Source organism: Oncorhynchus gorbuscha, linkage group LG06 (assembly GCF_021184085.1).
Source record: "Oncorhynchus gorbuscha isolate QuinsamMale2020 ecotype Even-year linkage group LG06, OgorEven_v1.0, whole genome shotgun sequence".
NCBI lineage: Eukaryota > Metazoa > Chordata > Actinopteri > Salmoniformes > Salmonidae > Oncorhynchus > Oncorhynchus gorbuscha.
The window spans coordinates 41,944,328-41,965,137 of record NC_060178.1 but is presented as its reverse complement, the minus strand read 5'-3'; the positions used below and the strand labels follow the sequence as shown (position 1 = coordinate 41,965,137).

The 20,810-nt window shown below is 43.0% G+C and overlaps 1 protein-coding gene across 2 annotated transcripts in view; it reads left to right on the top strand.

The window, feature by feature from the left end:
* The window catches only part of LOC124037986 (discs large homolog 1-like protein), a 214,644-nt gene that overhangs the window by 64,733 nt on the left and 129,101 nt on the right, over positions 1-20,810 (top strand). Inside the window, exons 1-2 of one of the 2 annotated variants that reach the window (XM_046353314.1) lie at positions 19,094-19,382; positions 19,568-19,621. In XM_046353314.1, coding sequence (XP_046209270.1) covers positions 19,359-19,382; positions 19,568-19,621 — 78 coding nt within the window. In that variant the 5' untranslated portion in view covers positions 19,094-19,358. Of the gene's footprint in view, positions 1-19,093; positions 19,383-19,567; positions 19,622-20,810 lie in introns of those variants that run through there. The other variant, XM_046353313.1, reaches the window with a different exon arrangement.

Here is a 20,810-nt window from a genome sequence, read left to right as displayed (position 1 = left end):
TCTGCTATGACTACAAAGACCGATAGGAATTCAGGGAAATCAATGAGGAATGCTGTATATGGCCCAGGAGGCCTGTACACAGTAGCTATAAAAAGTGATTGAGTAGGCTACATAGATTTCATGTTAGCAACACCCCCGCCTTTGTGGGATGCACGGGGGATATGGTCACTAGTGTAGCCAGGAGGCAAGGCCTAATTTAACACAGTAAATTCATCAGGCTTAAGCCATGTTTCAGTCAGGCCAATCACATCAAGATTATGATCAGTGATTAGTTCATTGACTATAATTGCCTTTGAAGTAAGGGATCTAACATTAAGTAGCCCTATTTTGAGATGTGAGGTATCATGATCTCTTTCAATAATGACAGGAATGGAGGAGGTCTTTATCCTAGTGAGATTGCTAAGGCGAACACTGCCATGTTTAGTTTTGCCCAACCTAGGTCGAGGCACAGACACAGTCTCAATGGGGATAGCTGAGCTGACTACACTGACTGTGCTAGTGGCAGACTCCACTGTGCTGGCAGGCTGGCTAACATCCTGCTGCCTGGCCTGCAGGAGCTAGAGGAGTTAGAGCCCTGTCTATGTTGGTAGATAAGATGAGAGCACCCCTCCAGCTAGGATGTAATCCGTCACTCCTCAGCAGGTCAGGCTTGGTCCCGCTTGTGGGAGAGTCCCAGAAAGAGGGCCATTTATCTACAAATTCTATCTTTTGGGAGGGACAGAAAACAGTTTTCAACCAGCGATTGAGTTGCGAGACTCTGCTGTAGAGCTCATCACTCCCCCTAACTGGGAGGGAGACAGAGACAATTACTCGATGCCGAGATCTTTCTAGACGATTTTCACGCTGAAGCTATGTTGCACTTGGTGATCTCTGACTGTTTCACCCTAACATTGTTGGTGCCGACGTGGATAACAATATCTCTACACTCGCCAGTTTTAGCTTTAGCCAGCACCATCTTCAGATTAGCCTTAACGTCGGTAGCCCTGCCCCCTGGTAAACAGTGTATGATCGCTGGATGATTCGTTTTAAGTCTAATACTGCGGGTAATGGAGTAGCCAATTTGTCAGAGCTAATGGTGGGAAGCTTCGGCGTCTCAGACCCCGTAAAATGTCAACAACAACTAAGAAGGGAGGAAGGGTCAGTGCAGAACGGACAGTTTGTGATTGTATCACTGTGTCACTCTCACTGTGTGTGACGGAGACTCACTCTACCTCGCACATCAACTCTCCCACACGCACCACATACACATGCTCTCTCTCTTTCCCATATAATCTCCTTGAATTCTCAGTACCAAGTTATTTCCACCAAGGCATTGCCATACTCTCAGAGAACTACCTCATGCCCAAAGGAGAGTACCTTTGCCCTTCTTTGCCCTTACATAGGCAGGCCTAGATACCGTTGCCTCCAGTTTACTGTACATTGGATATATTACATTTACTGTGCCAGCACAATCCTACTCTGTGCAAACCTAGAACCCTGATCAGAATTGAGTTACAGTTGGCTCTCGATAAAGTTACAATATCACCTCTCCCAGTCAATCAGGGCAATGGGACTGGAGTAAGTGATGTATATGAAAACTCTTCAGATTATGTGGAGATTCTCCTGGATCTATCAAAGGCTGATAACGAAAGTCATCAGGTAGCAGAAGTGGCCTAGCCCTAGTTGATCGTCTTGACTCAGATGGTAATGTACCTGTAATGTAATATTGTAGTAATCTCATTCATTTCCATATACACTGAAACAGGGAGGGGGGAGAAAGAGGGGGGCGGCAGGTAGCCTAGTGGTTAGAGAGTTAGGCTGGGAACCGAAAGGTTGCTAGATTGAATCCCCGAGCTGACAAGGTAAAACATCTGTCGTTCTGCCCCTGAACAAGGCAGTTAACCCACTGTTCCTAGGCTGTCATTGTAAATAAGAATTTGTTCTTAACTGACCTTTTAGTTACTAGCCCACTGTTCAACCTTTTGGTTACTAGCCCAACGCTCTAACCACTAGGCTACCTACCGCACGCACTGGGTAGAAGTTGCCTATAGGCATAGATCTAGGATTAGTTTAGCCTTTCTGAATCTTAACCTTAACCATTCGGCAAGGGAAGCACAAAACTGATCTTAGATCAGTGTCTCTGAGAAGCTTCATCCTTATAGGCTAGTGTGAGTGCCGGTCCTTGTGGGCCTGAAGAGCCCCCTGGTGTTTAGTCTTAGTGACTGCTAATGGGAGAGCCATTACTACAGTGGTTCGTTCCCAAAGAGAGAGTCCCAGCACATACAGCGTAATGCTACATTGTGGGCAGTAATATTGGGTTGGTCACAAGACAATCTGAAAGGCCTCAGATGGTTCACAGTGCATGGAAGTTTGAAAACACTAAACCACACAGCCCCCTGTACATGATGTCACATAAAGTGCTACAGAAACCATCCAGGGGGGGTGGTTGGGTTGGGTTATCCCAATACTTTACAAGGTGCTTTGAGACCTTGGGTGAAAATGCTGTGTAAATGCAGTCCATTATTTGTTATTACCCATTCCTGTAGTAAGTGTATCTCTCCCTCGCTTGCCGTGCCTTTGTGTTAGGTTAATCATTACACATTTTACACAGATTCACATGAAGATGTTCTTTTCAGTCATTGTATTTGAAGGGTTCCTGTACAGTACTTCCAGTATATCTGACACACTTTGTCCATTTCTTTCTCTTTCTCCCCCCTCCCTTTCTTTTTAATGCAATTACTGGTCTTTCATGGCTGTCCTTTGTCAGAGTGGTGTTTTTAGCGGTGAGATGCTAAGCTATTCTTCGTAGCCACTTTAACTGGCAGAATAAAATAAGCCTATAGGGTTAGTACTTCACGTACAGTAGAGACTTCTTGCTCTTCCCCTTCTCTCTCTCACTTCCCCTGATTTGCAGTCCTCCCCTTTGTCTCTCTGTTTCACTCACTCTCATCTCTCTTTCTCACTCAGTCTTATTCTTTCTTACTCTGGGTTACAGTCCTCATTTCTCTGTCAGTGCCCTCAGCACTAGTGTTAGCTCTTTATAAAGACTCATGTACTAGCCTGTCTATGTGTCTCTCTGTGCATTACAATGGAACAAGTGAACAGTTCAAATTGCTCTGGTGAGGGCTAGCCATGATACACATTAATGCCATCTGCTTGCGAAAGTATTCACCCCATTGGAATTTTGTTGCCTTTACAACCTGGAAATAAAATAGATATTTTTGGAGGGTTTGTATCATTTGACTTACACAACATGCCTACCACTTTGAAGATGCAAAATAGTTTTTATTGTGAAACAAACAAGACAAAAAAAAACAGAACTTGAGCGTGCATGACTATTCACCCCCTCAAAGTCAATACCTTGTAGAGCCACCTTTTGCAGAAATTACAGCTGCATGTCACTTGGGAAATGTCTCCATAAGCTTGGCACATCTAGCCACTGGGATTTTTGCCCATTCTTCAAGGCAACGCTGCTCCAAGTTGGATGGGTTCCGCTGGTGTACAGAAATCTTTAAGTCATACCACAGATTCTCAATTGGATTGAGGTTTGGGCTTTGACTAAGCCATTCAAAGCCATTTAAATGTTTCCCCTTAAACCACTCGAGTGTTTCTTTAGCAGTATGCTTTTGGGTCATTTTCCTGCTAGAAGGTGAACCTCCATCCCAGTCTCAAATCTCTGGAAGACTGTGAAACAGGTTTCCCTTAAGAATTTCCCTGTATTTAGCGCCATCCATCCTTCAATTCTGACCAGTTTCCCAGTCCCTGTTGATGAAAAACATCCCCACAGCATGATGCTGCCACCACCATACTTCACTGTGGGGATGGTGTTCTATGGTTTGTGCCAGACATAGCGTTTTCCTTGATGGCCAAAAAAGTCTATTTTAGTCTCATCTGACCAGAGTACCTTCTTTCATATGCTTGGGAACTCTCCCACATGCCTTTTGTCGAACACCAAACGTGTTTGCTTATTTTGTTCTTTAAGCAATGTCTTTTTTATGGGCAGTCTTCCGTAAATCCCAGCTCTGTGGAGTGCACTGCTTAAAGTGGTCCTATGGACAGATACACAAATCTCCGCTGTGGAGCTTTGCAGCTCCTTCAGGGTCATCTTTGGTCTCTTTGATGCCTCTCTGATTAATGCCCTCCTTGCCTGGTCCTGCCTGAGTTTTGGTGGGTGGCATTCTCTTGGCAGGTTTGTTGTGGTGCCATATTCTTTCAATTTTTTAATAATGGATTTAATGGTGCTAAGTGGTATGTTCAAAGTTTCGGATGTTTTTTTATAACCCAGCCCTGATCTTTACTTCTCCACAACTTTGTCCCTGACCTGTTTGGAGAGCTCCTTGGTCTTCATGGTGCCGCTTGCTTGGTGGTGTTGCAGACTCTGGGGCCTTTCAGAAAAGGTGTATATGTACTGAGATCATGTGACACTTAAATAAAGTCCACCTGTGTGCAATCTAACTAATTATGTGACTTCTAAAGGTAATTGGTTGCACCAGATCTTATGTAGGGGCTTCATAGCAAAGGGGTGAATATCCACACATAACTTTTCAGTGTTTTATTTCTCTTGATTTTTTTTAAACACTTTTTTTTTTCATTTCACTTCAACAATTTGGAATATTGTGTGCATGTCCAGTACATGAACTCCAAAGAAAGAAAGAAATTACAGGTTGTAAATGCAACAAAAGAGGAAAAACACCAAGGGGGATGAATACTTTTGCAACGCACTGTAGAGTATTAGTATAAGACTGCTAGAAGGGCACAGTGCTATATATCATTTTAATAAACATGAATACCAAGTCTTTGCTTTGGTCATATGACCCGAGGTATTGTTTGTCCCATAGATGCTTGGGATTTACAAATATTTAATGCATATTGACGAAATGTACCACATCGTGTATCTAATGTTTCTCTATATCGAATGGTGTACCCTTTAGAGATATTATGTGACCCAATATATGCAGAATTAGTACAGAGTGTAGGTCAGGAATAACTTATAGAGTTTCATTCTCTGTACAGTATGTACAAGTACCACATTCATGATGACACACTCCTGTGCTCTTAGCGCCCGCTGTAGCATGTTGTCTCTGTGTCGTCATACAGGGTAAACCCACAGCTTGTCATGACTGGTCACCTGTTGCCTTCCCATCCTGTTAAACACTATTGTATCTAGCTAAATAAACCTCTCTCTTAAGGATGAATGTCAGGAGGACAGACACACTGGAGAAACTGTGGGTTCTTCTTCTTCACACACACACACACACACACACACTGTTAAACGTCCCGTACTTTATAAGCGTTCACTGGTCCGCAGTGGGGGGGGGTGCAATAGCGCAGTCTCCACTGCTTCGAAATGAATATAGGGGAAACACTGCTAATGTTTTCATGAAAAGATAAACAAAAGCCTGTGAATGTAGATGTGAGTTTGACAGGTAACTATGGAGGGTCAGCCACTGTCCACCGACGAGTCCTGATCCCCATATCACAGTCCCACATTGATTATTCATGCCTGTGTGCTGTCATGTGCAGTGCCCACTGGATCTCATTAATTGGTGAGAGAGGGAGAGGGAAAGAGGGGTGAGAGGCAGGGAGATAGAGCAAGAGAGATGGAGAGGCAGTGATGCTGAGCGATCTCAGAGGGAAGCAGTGCAGAAGAGAAAGAGAGAGAGAGAGTGAGTGGAGAGAGGGGGCTGTAGCCAGAAGATAAGACTGTAGACTGGATATATCTGTGCTGTAGCCAGAGGATAAGACTGGAGACTGGATATCTCTGCTGTACTGCTGTGCTGTGGTCTCTCTCACCGGTAGCACGCTATACACCGCTAGCTAGCCTGCTACGTGAGACCGAAGAGGAAGACCAGGCTTTCACCTGTACCTACTCCTCATCTCCATCTCCAACTCTACCATTGCTACATCTTTTCTTGGACCTACCTTGGACCTTTGTCTAAGCCCCAGCCATGACCACCTACTATCATAATCACGAGTACTGCTGCGGAAGCCCTGAGGGTTGCAGTCCCAGCCCAGGAAAGGTGGTCTCTGGGCGGGGTAGGTCGCCTGGGAACCAGGCCCTGGGGAACCAGAACCAGCCCCGGGTCCAACACACCCAACAGAGGCTCCAGCAGACCCAGAGCCAGCTGGGTCTAATCCACAGACAGCAACAACACCTCCAACAACAGCAGATCCTGCTCCAACAGCAGCTCCAACAACCACAGATGCAGATTCAACACCTCCAACAGCTACAGCACCAACAACAGCCACAGATTCATCACCACCAGCAGCTCCAACAGCAGGCACTACAACACGACCAACAACAACAGATACACCACCATCAACAACAACAACAACAGCAGCAGCTACAGCGTCAGCAGCATCATTATCAACACTACCACCATCATCCTCACCAGATGGAGCAGACGCCCAACAGCCCTCCGTTGAACCTCCACCCACTGCTCTTGCAACCGCTCCCCCTACAGAGCCCCCAGAGAAACTATAGCTCCTGCACGCTGCCCGCCTCCATGTCTAAGAGCCGGGGCAAGTTCACCAACCTGAGGGACAGCGTAAGGAAGAGTCCTACCAAGAGCACGGCCAAGGTCCGGGCCACACACAGGCAGAGTGGCTGGTGGTCCGATGACACCCCATGGGCCACACTGTCACTGGAGAAACCACCCCAGGTATGTGATTGTGCACAGGGGACCAACGTGGGAGAAGCCTTGTAGGTACACTACCGTTCAGAAGTTTGGGGTTACTTAGAAATGTCCTTGTTTTTAAAAGAAAAACACATTTTTTGTCCATTAAAATAACATCAAATTGATCAGAAATACAGTGCAAACATTGTTAATGTTGAAAATGACTATCGTAGCTGGAAATGGCTGATTTTTTAATGGAATATCTACATAGGCGTACAGAGGCCATTATCAGCAACCATCACTCCTGTATTCCAATGAAAACGCTGTGTTAGCTAATCCAAGTTTATCACTTTAAAAGGCTAATTGATCATTGGAAAACCCTTTTGTCCTTCTTTAGACTAGTTGAGTATCTGGAGCATCAGCATGTGTGGGTTTGATTACAGGCTCAAAATGTCCAGAAACAAAGAACTTTCTTCTGAAACCTCTTGTTCTTTCCAATTATTGTTCAGAGAAATGAAGGCTATTCTATGCGAGAAATTGCCAAGAAATGGAAGATCTCGTACAACGCTGTGTACTACTCCCTTCACAGAACAGCGCAAACTGGCCCTAACCAGAATAGGAAGAGACGAGCAAGAGGACAAGTACATTAGTGTCTAGTTTGAGAAACAGAAGCCTCACAACTGGCAGCTTCATTAAATAGTACCTGCAAAACACCAGTCTCAACAGTGAAGAGGCGACTCCGGGATGCTGGCCTTCTAGGCAGAGTTGCAAAGAAATAGCCATATCTCAGACTGGCCAATAAAAATAAAATATTAAGATGGGCAAAATAACACAGACACTGGGCAGAGGAACGCTCCTCAGATCAGCCTCCATTTGCCGGGGCAAGGACTCCACAGGGATGATGTCCCACGTTGACTCCAATGCTTTCCACAATTGTGTTAAGTTCGTTGGGTGTCCTTTTGGTGGTGAACCATTCTTGATACACATGGGAAACTGTTGAGGGTGAAAAACCCAGCAGCGTTGCAGTTCTTGACACAAAGCGGTGCGCATGGCACCTACTACTATACCCCGTTCATAGGCACTTACATTTGTTGTCTTGCCCATTCACCCTCTGAATGGCACACATACACAATCCATGTCTCAATTGTCTCAAGGCTTAAAAACCTTCTTTAACCTGTCTCCTCCCCTTCATCTACACTGATGGAAATGGATTTACCAAGTGACATCAATAAGGGATCATAGCTTTCACCTAGAGTCACCTGGTCTATGTCAAATGTTTTGTATACTCAGCATTTGTGCTAGAAGTTTCCTTCAATTACAGATCTAGGGTGGGTGGAAGGCGGGGGGATATCCTACTGTGTCAGTATCAGGGGCAACCTCTGTCTATCCGAGTTTAAGCATTACTGAAGGCCTTCCAGTCTGTAAACCAGATCTTGAATGGAAGTTAACAATGGAGATTAATGGAACATCAGCTAGGTTTGTGTTCTCGTCCAAGGCACTTAAATGTGAAGTTCAGTTCAACTTGTTTGGGATGTTGAGACAGTAGTAAGAGCTGCAGGCTCTATTTCTGGACTGGGCTCCCTGATCAAAGATAACAATCCATGCTCATTTTTGTGCTGTCATGCCGGCTAGGCAATGTTGTAACAATACAGCTCCATAACTAAAGTGTTATGTAGCGACCTCACCGTGAGGCGTGTGTCAGGGGGCGTGTCAGGGGGGATCAGAGGGCTTTCATCTAGGAGGGCTGACACAGTGGCCTCCAGCCACAGGAAGTTAAGTGTGGCCTCAACCTGGCTCAGCCCAGTCCAGCTCAACTTAGCTCAGCACAGCGTGTATGTTTAAAGTGCCTCCACCCCTTTCTCTCAAGGGGCCCTGGGCTCTCAGCATTAGGAATCTGCTGAGCAATAGTAAAAGGGTAATGCTGTGTGTGTGCGCATGTGACGTGTGTGTGTGTGTACTGTACTGTATGTGTTTGTGTGTGTGTCTGTCTACAAATCAAATCAAATTTCATTTGTCACAACCACATGGTTAGCAGATGTTAATGCGAGTGTAGCGAAATGCTTGTGCTTCTTGTCCCGACCTTGCAGTAATATCTAACAAGTAATCTTACAATTTCACAACATCTACCTTATACACACAAGTGTAAAGGAATTAATAAGAATATGTACATAAAAATTGATGGCTGAGCGATGGCTGAACGGCACAGGCAAGATGCAGTAGATGGTATAGAGTACAGTATATACATATGAGATGAGTAATGTAGGGTATGTAAACATATAAAGTGGCATTGTTTAAAGTGGCTAGTGATACATTTATTACAGCCAATTTTTAATTATTAAAGTGGCTAGAGATTTGAGTCAGTATGTTGGCAGCAGTCACTCAATGTTAGTGATGGCTGATTAATTCTCCCGGATCCGGGAGAATTGTCATCAACTACACTAATTAGCATTGCGCAACAGTCAAAAAATATTACTATAAAATATTCATATTCATGAAATCACAAGTGAAATATAGTGAAACACAGCTTAGCCTTTTGTTAATCACCCTGTCGTCTCAGATTTTGAAATTATGCTTTACACTCAAAGCAAGACAAGCGTTTGTGCAAGTTTATTGATAGCCTAGCATAGCATTATGTCCAGCTAGCAGCAGGTAACTTGGTCACGAAAATCCAAAAAGCAATCAAATGAATCGTTTACCTTTGATGATCTTCGGATGTTTTCACTCACGAGACTCCCAGTTAGACAGCAAATGTTCCTTTTGTTCCATAAAGATTATTTTTATATCCAAAATACCTCCGTTTGTTGGTCATGTTATGTTGAGAAATCCACCGGAAATAGCGGTCACGACAACGCCGGGAAAAAAAATCTAAATTATATACATAATATCGACAGAAACATGGCAAACGTTTATAACGTTTGTAACGTTTTTATAATCAATCCTCAAGGTGTTTTTCAAATATCTATTTGATAATATATCAATCGGGACAATTGGCTTTTCAGTAGGAGCGAGAGTAAAAACGACTACCTCTGTCTTTTACGCAAGAATCACTCTGAGAGCCCTCAGCTGGCCACTTCCGCAATGTAGTCGTTTACGCTCATTCTTCAACATAAAGACGTGAAACTATGTCAAAATGCTGTAGACACCGTAGGGAATACGTAGAAAAGGGAATTTGGTTGATATCCCTTTCAATGGCCAATAGGGGTGCAAAGGAACACAACGGTTTCAAAATAAGAGGCACTTCCTGATTGGATTTACCTCAGGGTTTCGCCTGCAATATCAGTTCAGTTATACTCACAGACAATATTTTGACAGTTTTGGAAACTTTAGAGTGTTTTCTATCCTAAGCTGCCAATTATATGTATATTCTAGCATCTGGTCCTGAGAAATAGGCGGTTTGCTTTGGGAACATTATTTTTCCAAAAATAAAAATAGTGCCCCCTAGTTTCAAGAGGTTAACCTGTTGCATCGAGCAATCCCGTATCCGGGAGCGTAATTATAGCCTCAAGCTCATTACCATAACGCAATGTTAACTATTCATGAAAATCGCAAATGAAATGAAATAAATATATTGGCTCACAAGCTTAGCCTTTTGTTAACAACACTGTCATCTCAGATTTTCAAAATATGCTTTTCAACCATAGCTACACAAGCATTTGTGTAAGAGTATTGATAGCTAGCATAGCATTAAGCCTAGCATTCAGCAGGCAACATTTTCACAAAAACAAGAAAAGCATTCAAATAAAATCATTTACCTTTGAAGAACTTCGGATGTTTTCAATGAGGAGACTCTCAGTTATATAGCAAATGTTCAGTTTTTCCAAAAAGATTATTTGTGTAGGAGAAATCGCTCCGTTTTGTTCATCATGTTTGGCTAAGAAAAACCCCCGAAAATTCAGTCATTACAACGCCAAACTTTTTTCCAAATTAACTCCATAATATCGACAGAAACATGGCAAACGTTGTTTAGAATCAATCCTCAAGGTGTTTTTCACATATCTATTCGATGATAAGTCATTCGTGGCAGTTTGGTTTCTCCTCTGAAGCAAATGGTAAAATACACGCAGCTGGAGATTACGCAATAATTGCAACGGAGGACACCAACCGGAGCACCTGGTAAATGTAGTCTCTTATGGTCAATCTTCCAATGATATGCCTACAAATACGTCACAATGCTGCAGACACCTTGGGGAAATGACAGAAAGTGTGGGCTCATTCCTTGCGCATTCACAGCCATATAAAGAGACATTGGAACAAAGTGCATTCAAAATCTGGGGCATTTCCTGTTTGAAATTTCATCTTGGTTTCGCCTGTAGCATCAGTTCTGTGGCACTCACAGATAATATCTTTGCAGATTTGGAAACGTCAGAGTGTTTTCTATCCAAAGCTGTCAATTATATGCATAGTCGAGCATCTTTTCATGACAAAATATCTTGTTTAAAACGGGAACGTTTTTTTATCCAAAAATTAAAAGAGCGCCCCCTATATCGAAGAAGTTAAATGCTGAGCTGTAGTTGATGAACAGCATTCTTACATAGGTATTGTCCAGATGGGTTAGGGCAGTGTACAGTGTGATTGTGATTGCGTCGTCTGTGGACCTATTGGGGCGGTGAACAAATTGGAGTGGGTCTAGGGTGTCAAGTAGGGTGGAGGTGATATGGTCTCCCAAAGGACTTCATGAAGATGGAAGTGTGTGTGTGTGTGTGTGACACTATTAAGCTCCACTCCTCATCATCATCATCATTATATACTGCAGTCATGCTGGGTTACAGCTAGAGCATGGTCACTTTTGTCAATGTCATGAAAATCGCAAATGAAATGAAATAAATATATTCAAACACAAGCTTAGCCTTTTGTTAACAACACTGTCATCTCAGATTTTCAAACTATGCTTTACAGCCAACGCTAGACAAGCATTTGTGTAAGTTTATCATAGCATAATGCTATGCTAGGCTCTGCTGGCAGCAGGCAACATTTTCACGAAAATAAGAAAAGCAACCAAATTAAATCATTTACCTTTGAAGAACTTCAGATGCTTTCACTCAGGAGACTCCCAGTTAGATAGCAAATGTTCCTTTTTTCCCCAAATATTATTTTTGTAGGAGAATTAGCTCCCGTTTCTTCATCATGCATGGCTGAGAAATCGACCGGAAAATCCTACAACTATAACGCCAAACTTTTTTCCAAATTTGCTCCATAATATCGACAGAAACACGGCAAACGTTGTTTAGGATCCATCCTCAAGGTGTTTTTAACATATATATTCTATAATATATCCGCCGAGGCAATTGGTTTCTCATAAGAAGCGATTGGAAAAATGGCTACCTCAGTATTTTACGCAAGGTTTTCTGCAGGAGACACCATGTGACCACATGCTATATATGGTCCCTTACGGCTATTCTTCAATGGAAATGCCTAAAAAGACGTCACAATGCTGTAGACACGTTGGGGAATACGTGGAAAACGGAAGCTCATTCGTAGCTCATTCACAGCCATATAAGAAGTCATTGGCATGAGGCGGTTTTAAAAAATGCGGCACTTCCTCGTTGGATTTTTATCTGGGTTTCGCCTGTAACATCAGTTCTGTGGCACATCAGTTCTGTGGAAAAGGCAGAGTGTCTTCTTTCCAAAGCTGTCAATTATATGCAAAGTCGAGCATGTTTTCGTGACAAAATATCTTGTTTAAAATGGGAACGTTTTTCATCCAAAAATTAAAATAGCGCCCCCTAAATCCAAGAGGTTAATTGGTGCCAGTCCAGATGGATTTGTCAGTTGGGATTGCTGTGGAATCAGCTGTGTGGGAATCAAATGTCCTTTCTGACAGAAGAAACATCCTGTCAAACCAAGAGACGAGCATGGAGGAGTGAAATGTCTGGAAGCAGGAGATGATGGGATCCTTACCTTTAAAAACAAACACACACACACACAAGTACTACTACTACTGCTACTACTACATTCAATGCCAGATGAACACATGCAACGCCTTGTATGCAGACTATGTTGTTTGAACTGAAGCTAACATTTATATGGAAAGAATAGAGAGATGCTGAATTCCTTGAGAGGAATGCACTGATTGCTGACCACATTTCAAAAATATATATATTTCAGCTTTATTAGGCAAGGCATGTCAGTTAAGAACAAATTCTTATTTACAATGACAGCCTACCCCAGCAAAACATGGACAGCACTGGGGCAATTGTGCGCTGCCCAATGGGACTCCCAAACACAGCTGGATGTGATACAGCCTGGATTTGAACTAGGGACTGTAGTGACGCCTCCTGCACTGAGATGCAGTGCTTTAGACCGCTGTGCCACTCGGTAGCCCCACTTCTTTATAGGGACATTTCTGAAATGTTCAACTTCATATTCATCAACTCTAGCACCACCCCAACATCAACATACGGTGCATTCGGAAAGTATTCAGACCCCTTCCCTTTTTCCAAAAATGTTTACGTTACAGCCTTATTCTAAAATAGATTCAATATTTTTATTTCCTCATCAATCTACACACCATAATGACAAAGCGAAAACGTTTTTTTCTTTTACATTTTTGCAACAAAAAAATTATAAACTGAAATACCTTACATAAGTATTCAGATCCTTTGCTTTGAGACTCGGAATTGAGCTCAGGTGCATCCTGTTTACATAGATCATCCTTGAGATGTTTCCACAACTTGATTGGAGTCCACCTATGGCAAATTCAGTTGATTGAACATGGTTTGGAAAGGCACAAACCTGTCTATATAAGGTCCCAAAGTTGCAATGCATGTCCGAGCAAAAACCAGGCCATGAGGTCGAAGGAATTGTCCATAGAGCTCTGAGACAGGATTGTGTCGAGGCACAGATCTGGGGAAGGCTACCAAAAAGTGTCTGCAGCATTGTAGGTCCTCAAGAACACAGTGGCCTCCATCATTCTTAAATGGAAGAAGTTTGGAACCACCAACACTCTTCTGAGAGCTGGCCGCCCAGCCAAACTGTACAATAGTGGTCCTTGGCCAGGGAGGTAACCAAGAACCCTATGGTCACTCTGACAGACTTCCAGAGTTCCTCTGTGGAGATGGGAGAACCGTCCAGAAGGAAAACCATCTCTGCAGAACTCCACCAATCAGGCCTTTATGGTAGAGTGGCCAGACAATCGCTAATATATCAACCGCAAATGTCTTTCACAGTAGGAGAGGGAAAAGAAATGGCTGTCCGAATTCTATTGCGTAAGCAAAACTCATGTGACCACTTGACGCGATGTTATCGTTCTGGCTAATTTTTCAAAATAAAAGCCTGAAACTATGTCTGAAGACTGTTGACACCTTGAGGAAGCGATAGGAAAAGGAATCTGGTTCATATCCCTTTAAATCCAGCAAAGGGAGGCTATGGAACATGGAGTTTTCAAAACAGAAGCCACTTCCTGTTTTCATTTTCCTCCGGGTTTCGCCTGCAATATCAGTCTGTTATACTCACAGACAATATTTTGACCGTTTTGGAAACTTTGGAGTGTTTTCTATCCAATACAAATAATAATATGCATAAATAATAAATTATCATAAATAATATTAGCAACTGAGACTGAGGAGCTGGCCATTTACAATGGGTACCTTTTCATCCAAGCTACTCAATACTGCCCCTGCAGCCATAAGAAGTTAAGGATTTGACCTTCTTTTTTTTCCCAACCTAAAATGACATACCCAAATCTAACTGCCTGTAGCTCAGGACCTGTAGCAAGGATATGCATATGCTTGATACCAGACACAACAGGGGTTCAAACTGTACCAGTTGATTCCAGTTCTTACATTTGAATATAAAAATGGATTTTATCAAACAAAACTATGCTACATTTGATCTCTTGGACCCTCAGGATGACAAAGTAGAGCAAGATTACTGAATGTAAGTACATTATTTACCTTGCCATGAAAATTGTTTTGCTGTTGTGCACTCTCCTCAAACATTAGCATTGTATTTTTTCACAGTAATAGCTATTGTAAATTGGACAGTTAGATTAACAATCATTTAAGTTTTCTGCCGGATATAAGACATGTCTGTGTCCTGGGAAATGTTCTTGTTAGTTACAATGTCATGCTAATCACATTAGCGCATGTTAGCTCAACCGTCCTGATTTAAGATTTAAGTCCTGATCTGGAGATTACAAATGGCTGTGGTTTAAACTAGCTAATTTAACAGACAATATTTGCTTAGAATTCCGTGGCATTATTTTATAGTATGAATAAAATAGTAACAATAGATTTGCGGCTATTCTGTGATGAGCGGTTAACAAAAGAAATAGGCATTCCTATATGCTTAATTTAGAGTTATTAATGTGACTTTAGTTGTTCTACAAACGTTGGACTATGTTATATTTTTAATACATGGTAAGGATACATGATGTGACTCTGCTGATTTGAAAAACATTAGCTTGAAAGGCATGAACTCTGCTTAGTTTTTTGTGCAGGCTGTACATACTTTATTATTCTCTCATTCACAATTTGACAAGCATAATGCCTTGATAATGCCTTGAACTTCACAGCAGCATCCCCTTTTAGTGGCCGTAATGCACCCTAAAAAAATCCATGCCTTTTGTGGCCAGTGGCCATTGAGCCCTTGGCCCGGAGAGTTGCGTTGTGCCCTTCTCCCTGAGTGCACCATATGGCTCTCCATCACGTCTTTCTCACAGGCTACAAGTGAAGACCGAGACATGTCTGGTTAGACTGTAAACTCTCCTTCCAGACTCACATTAAGCATCACCAATCCAAAATTAAATCTAGAATCGGCTTCCTATTTTCACAAACAAAGCCTCCTTCACTTATGCTGCCAACCATGCCCTCATAAAAACGGACTATCCTACCGATCCTTAACTTCGGCGATGTCATTTACAAAATAGCCCCCAACACTCTACTCAGCAAACTGGATGTAGTCTAACACAGTGCCATCCGTTTTGTCACAAAATCCCCATAAACTACCCACCACTGCGACCTGTATGCTCTCGTTGGCGGGCCCTCACTACATATCCGTCGCCAAACCCACTGGCTCCAGGTCATCTATAAGTCTTTGCTAGGTAAAGCCCCACCTTATCTCAGCTCACTGGTCACCATAGCAACACCCACCCATAGCACGCGCTCCAGCAGGTATATTGCATTGGTCATCCCCAAAGCCAACACTTCCTTTGGCCACATTTCCTTCCAGTTCTCTGCTGCCAATGACTGGAACAAATTGCAAAAATCTCTGAAGCTGGAGACACATATCTCCCTCACTAACTTTAAGCATCAGCTGTCAGAGCAGCTTACCAATCACTGTACCTGTACACAGCCAATCTGTAAATAGCACACCCAACTACCTCATCGCCATATTATTACTTACCCTCTTGCTCTTTTGCACCCCAGTATCTCTACTTGCACATCATCATCTGCACAACTATCACTCCAGTATTAATGCTAAATTGTAAATATTTCACCTCTATGGCATCTTTATTGCCTACCTCCCTACTCTTCTACATTTGCACACACTGTACATAGATTTTTCTATTTTTCTTTTCTATTGTGTTATTGACTGTATGTTTGTTTATGTAACTCTGTGTTGTTTTTGTCGCACTGCTTTGCTTTATCTTGGCCAGGTCGTAGTGGTAAATGAGAACTTGTTTTCAACTGGCCTACCTGGTTAAATAAAGGTTACATTTTTTTTTAAAGGCTATACGCACAAATGTTCCATTAGCGGGAAAACACCAGTATCAAAATTGACCGCAAATGTGATTATGCATATAATGCTTTACTATAAAGGTGCATTTTTATGGTGAAACTTAGTGGTGTAGAGCCTAACTTTGGATTAATGTGCTTCATTTTAAGAAGTTATTTCGCCACTTTAGTTGTGATACAAACCTTATCAAAACATATAGGCCTATCAGCTAGGCTACATGAGGTGTGCAACTATGGTTTTAAAAAATTGCAAAAAGAAGGAATTGTTTCTTGCCTAATGCTGGGCATCATTCACAAGTGATAATATATCATTCAAGCGATAGGCTAATATCATCACCCATCAGACTATTCTTGATTTAATTTTGTCTTTATAAATACTAAATATTATATGTGTGACATTTATTTTGATTTAGAATGGAAAATTATCATGAACCTGTCTCTAACCAGGGGCAGCGGGAACAAATATATGTCATCTATGCACTTAAATAGCGAATGGATGAGTGCTGAGTACCAGGCAGTTAGCAAGTTTGGTAGGCTACCAATTACCATCAGCTGCATCAGAGCTTGCAGAAACCTAATTACCTTGACTAAATGGTCACGTAGAATTTGACTGCCTTCCTGACTTGTGACCGCCGGTGTGGAGGTTCATATTGTCTATGCAACAGCTCTAGTCACGCCAAGGCTCTTTGCACTCTGGAAAAGGGGACACTGTGGAGTTTTCAGCCGTTATTGAGGTCGGAGTGGGCAGGCCTTCCCAGGGACGAAAAGCAGCTCTGGTTTGTGGGAGTTGAGCTTGAGGTGGTGGGCCGATATCAAAGCTGAGATGTCTGACAGGCATGCAGAGATGAGTGTCGCCACCTGACTTTCAGAAGGGAGTAAGGTGAAGAGTAGTTCAGTGACATCCACATAGCAATGATAGAATAGACCATGTGAGTATATGATGGAGCCGAGTGACTAGGTGTATAGAGAGAAGAGGAGAGAGACTGGTACTGAGCCCTGAGGGACACCAGTAGTGAGAGCATGTGGTGCAAACACAGATCCTCCCAGATAGGATGCAATCCAAGAGTGTGCAGAGCCTCAGACACCCAGCTCTGAGAGGGTGGGGGCAGGAACGGTTGGTTCACGATGTCAAAGGCAGTGGATAGAACTAGGAATATGAGAACAGAGGAGAGAGAGTCAGCTTTGGCAGTGTGGAGAGCCTCCATGACACAGAGAAGAGCAGTCTCGGTTGACTGACCCATCGTTCTGAGAGAGATAACGAGAGAGTTTATCAGAGACAGCATGGTTGAGTGTTTCGGAAATACAATAAAGGGATGCTGGTCTGTAGTTTTTGACATTAGAGTGGTCGAGTGTTCATCTGAAGAGAGGGGAGAAAGAGTTCAAGGCATAGGGTAGTTCTGTGTGAGTGGGACTAGTGGACTCAATAGGCATGAGGAGCGTCAATAGTGAATGAGGAGCGGACGTAGTTAGCCTTCTTCTCAAAGTGGTTGACAAAGTTGTCCGCAGAGAGGGAGGGGGAGGGGTGGAGGATTAAGGCGGGAGGATCTTACTAGGGAAATGGAAATTAGTTTCCTAGGGTTAGAGGCAGAAGCTTGACATTTAGAGTGACACAAAGTGGCTTTTGCACTGGATACAGAGGAAGAGAAGGTAAGCTGCCCGCAGCCCTGTTCTGTAAGCTCGCAGAAATTCAGCCATGGAGCATGAGGGGAGGGTCGACCCGGCCGGGAGGAAAGGGGAGAGTGTGAGTCATGGGATACGGAAAGAGAGGAAAGTCATGTTGAAGACACAGAATCAGGAGACAGGAGGGGGAATGATTCAGCAGAAGGGAGAGATGATAGGATAGAAGAGGAGAGAGTAGTGGGGGAGAGAGAACAAAGATTGTGACCGCGCACATAACCATCTGGGTATGGGCTGATTGGCTAGGGTTGGAGGAGAGGGAGACAGAAAAGGAAACAAAGTAGTGATCAGTGACCTGGAAGGGGGTTGTAGTGAGTTTAGTAGGAGAACAGCCTACAGCAAAGATTAGGTCAATTGTATTGCCTGCCTTGTGAGTGGGAGGAGACTGGGAAACGGTGAGGTCAGAAGAGGCAAGGATGTTCACATCGTTCTTAGTACTCGGTCAGTAACAGAGTAGTAAATACTGACTGCATCCTCAGTCGCACAGAACAACATACCAAATCCCCAAACTCTTATCAATGGATGCCCTTTGACATCCTCTCTGATGCTAGGTGGTTCAGCCCATTCTTCTCTCTCCATTTTCTCCTCTCATCCCCCTCTCCATAATCTACGCACACATTTGAGCCCTCAGCAGCTGCCACTAGACAATCCTCCCTCACTACCACATTATCATCACTCAGAACATTATCATATTTTCTCTCTTTCAACTTCTCTCACCTGTTCTTCTCTCTCTCTCTCTCTCTCTCTCTCTCTCTCTCTCTCTCTCTCTCTCTCTCTCTCTCTCTCTCTCTCTCTCTCTCTCTCTCTCACAAACAACCTATCTATCTCTTCCTCTCTCCCTTCTTGCCCTTCATGTGATGTGTTGTGTGTAGTTGTGTATTCTGCCTGTGTGTCTATGTGCTGTACCCTGACGCTCAACCTCCATTGCCATTGTTTAGCAGCCAGATGTGGTGGTCCCGCCCCCTGCCCCCCGTACCCATAATCCCTGTGATCCTTATACCAGCTGAGACCATTCCTGCCATCGCTCCACCCTTCTCTCCACCCGTACCCTGGTCACCCATGTCACAGGTCATACTCTCTTCTTTTTTTCTCTCCTCTTATCTGTTACTGTTTTTTTTTACACCCCTCCCATTTGGATTCTGTTTTGGTGGGGGTGGTGGAGTTTGAAGGATGAGTGTTTCTGGAGAGATATTCAGCTTCGGGTGGTTGTTTTTACCTCCAGACCTGTAGGAGAGATCAGCCCAGTGAAGCGCCAGAAGGAGTTGTGTGTTATTAAGGCTGTAGTTGGGGGTGTTTGGGTCGACGCCATAGCTGTAGGCTTCAAGCTTCAGGAGTTCGGCACAACAGAACACCATGTCATGTCGCATATGGACCCATTCTGCCGTGATAATCTCTAGCCGATGCTTTCAAAATGTTCTACCAAAACATGTGGAGAGTAAGTGATTATTTTGTCTCACAAGTTTTTTCGGGGGGGGGCTTTGCCAAATGTATTTATTTTTTGTTGTTGTGCGAAGCTTTTGCAACATACTACCAGGGTAATCGCAAGGTGAAAAAAATGAGTATTTTATCACTAAATATTTTGAAAAACAAAACTGAGTTCATTTTGTTTTTCTGTTGCAGGCAAACCCACCTCCAGTGATGGTCAACACAGACAGTTTGGACACCCTCGCATACGTAAGTCTGCATTTCTTTTCACATGCACAGAAAAACACTGAACTGAAATTAGCCACAAATAAATGTATGTAGTTCTGTCCTTGAGCTGTTCTTGTCTATTGATGTTCTGTATTATGTCATTCTCTATTATGTTTTGTGTGGACCCCAGGAAGAGTAGCTGCTGCTTTTGCAACAGCCAATGGGGATCCTAATAAAATGCAAAACCAAATGGTTATTAGAGAACTGTTATTTAATTACCATGTTACCATGTAATGTCGACGATGTAGGCTACGTACCAGGAAATAATGGACTACAAATAGAGTGTAACCATCCTGTCCTTTGTTTATGAAGCACAACGTAGTTGCTGTTAAAGCGAAATACCATGTCAAAGTTATAATCTACAATTGTTACCAGCCAGAGCTAGAAATCAAAGATGCAAGCTACAGACATTGACTATTATGTCTGGTTTATCTACTGGGTGATTTGAACCTCTCTTTGTACAGTATGCAGCAACAGCATTGTACTGTACATTTTTCATTATAATTACTTTCCGTTACATTTCAATTGCCAGGCAAAGTGAGCCTCCCGAATGTTTAGAATAGTGTATTTATCTGGGCTGGGGAAATGCCTTCCATTGAGATTGTTTATTGAGATTACAAGCCAAATAAGGATGTGTGGTCTAGTCTCTGTGCATAATTCTGCTGAGGGGAATATAGAATGTATACTCATCCCCTGTAAATGCGCTGCTCAATCTAATGGTCAATGAATAGCACGTATATTACGCGTATATTACAGTAACAATTTCCCGATGGAAATTGCTGGTGATGTGACGATTGCATAAGAACAGGTCCTCGCCATAGCAGCATGGTAATATTAATAAAGAGAGGCCGTACTTTTGAGGGATACGGTTGAGGTGTGAATTACAATAACCAGGGTGCCAGTTTTACACAGAGAAGATCAATAAGGTGTGTGTGTCTGTGTCTGTGCGTTTGTGTGTGTGCGCGTGCATTTCTGCCATATGACAAGATGCTTCTAAGACACCAGGGGAGAATAGTTATTTGCTCTGAGGGTCTTACTATAGTCCTGTGCCCAGAGATTCCATTCTGTCTCAGTGCTTGGGTGTATCCAGTGTTGAATGCTTGACTTCGTCTCAGCAGCCTAGAGAGTGACTGTTTGAGTTCAGTAGTGTTGCTTGCACTGACTGCCTTGT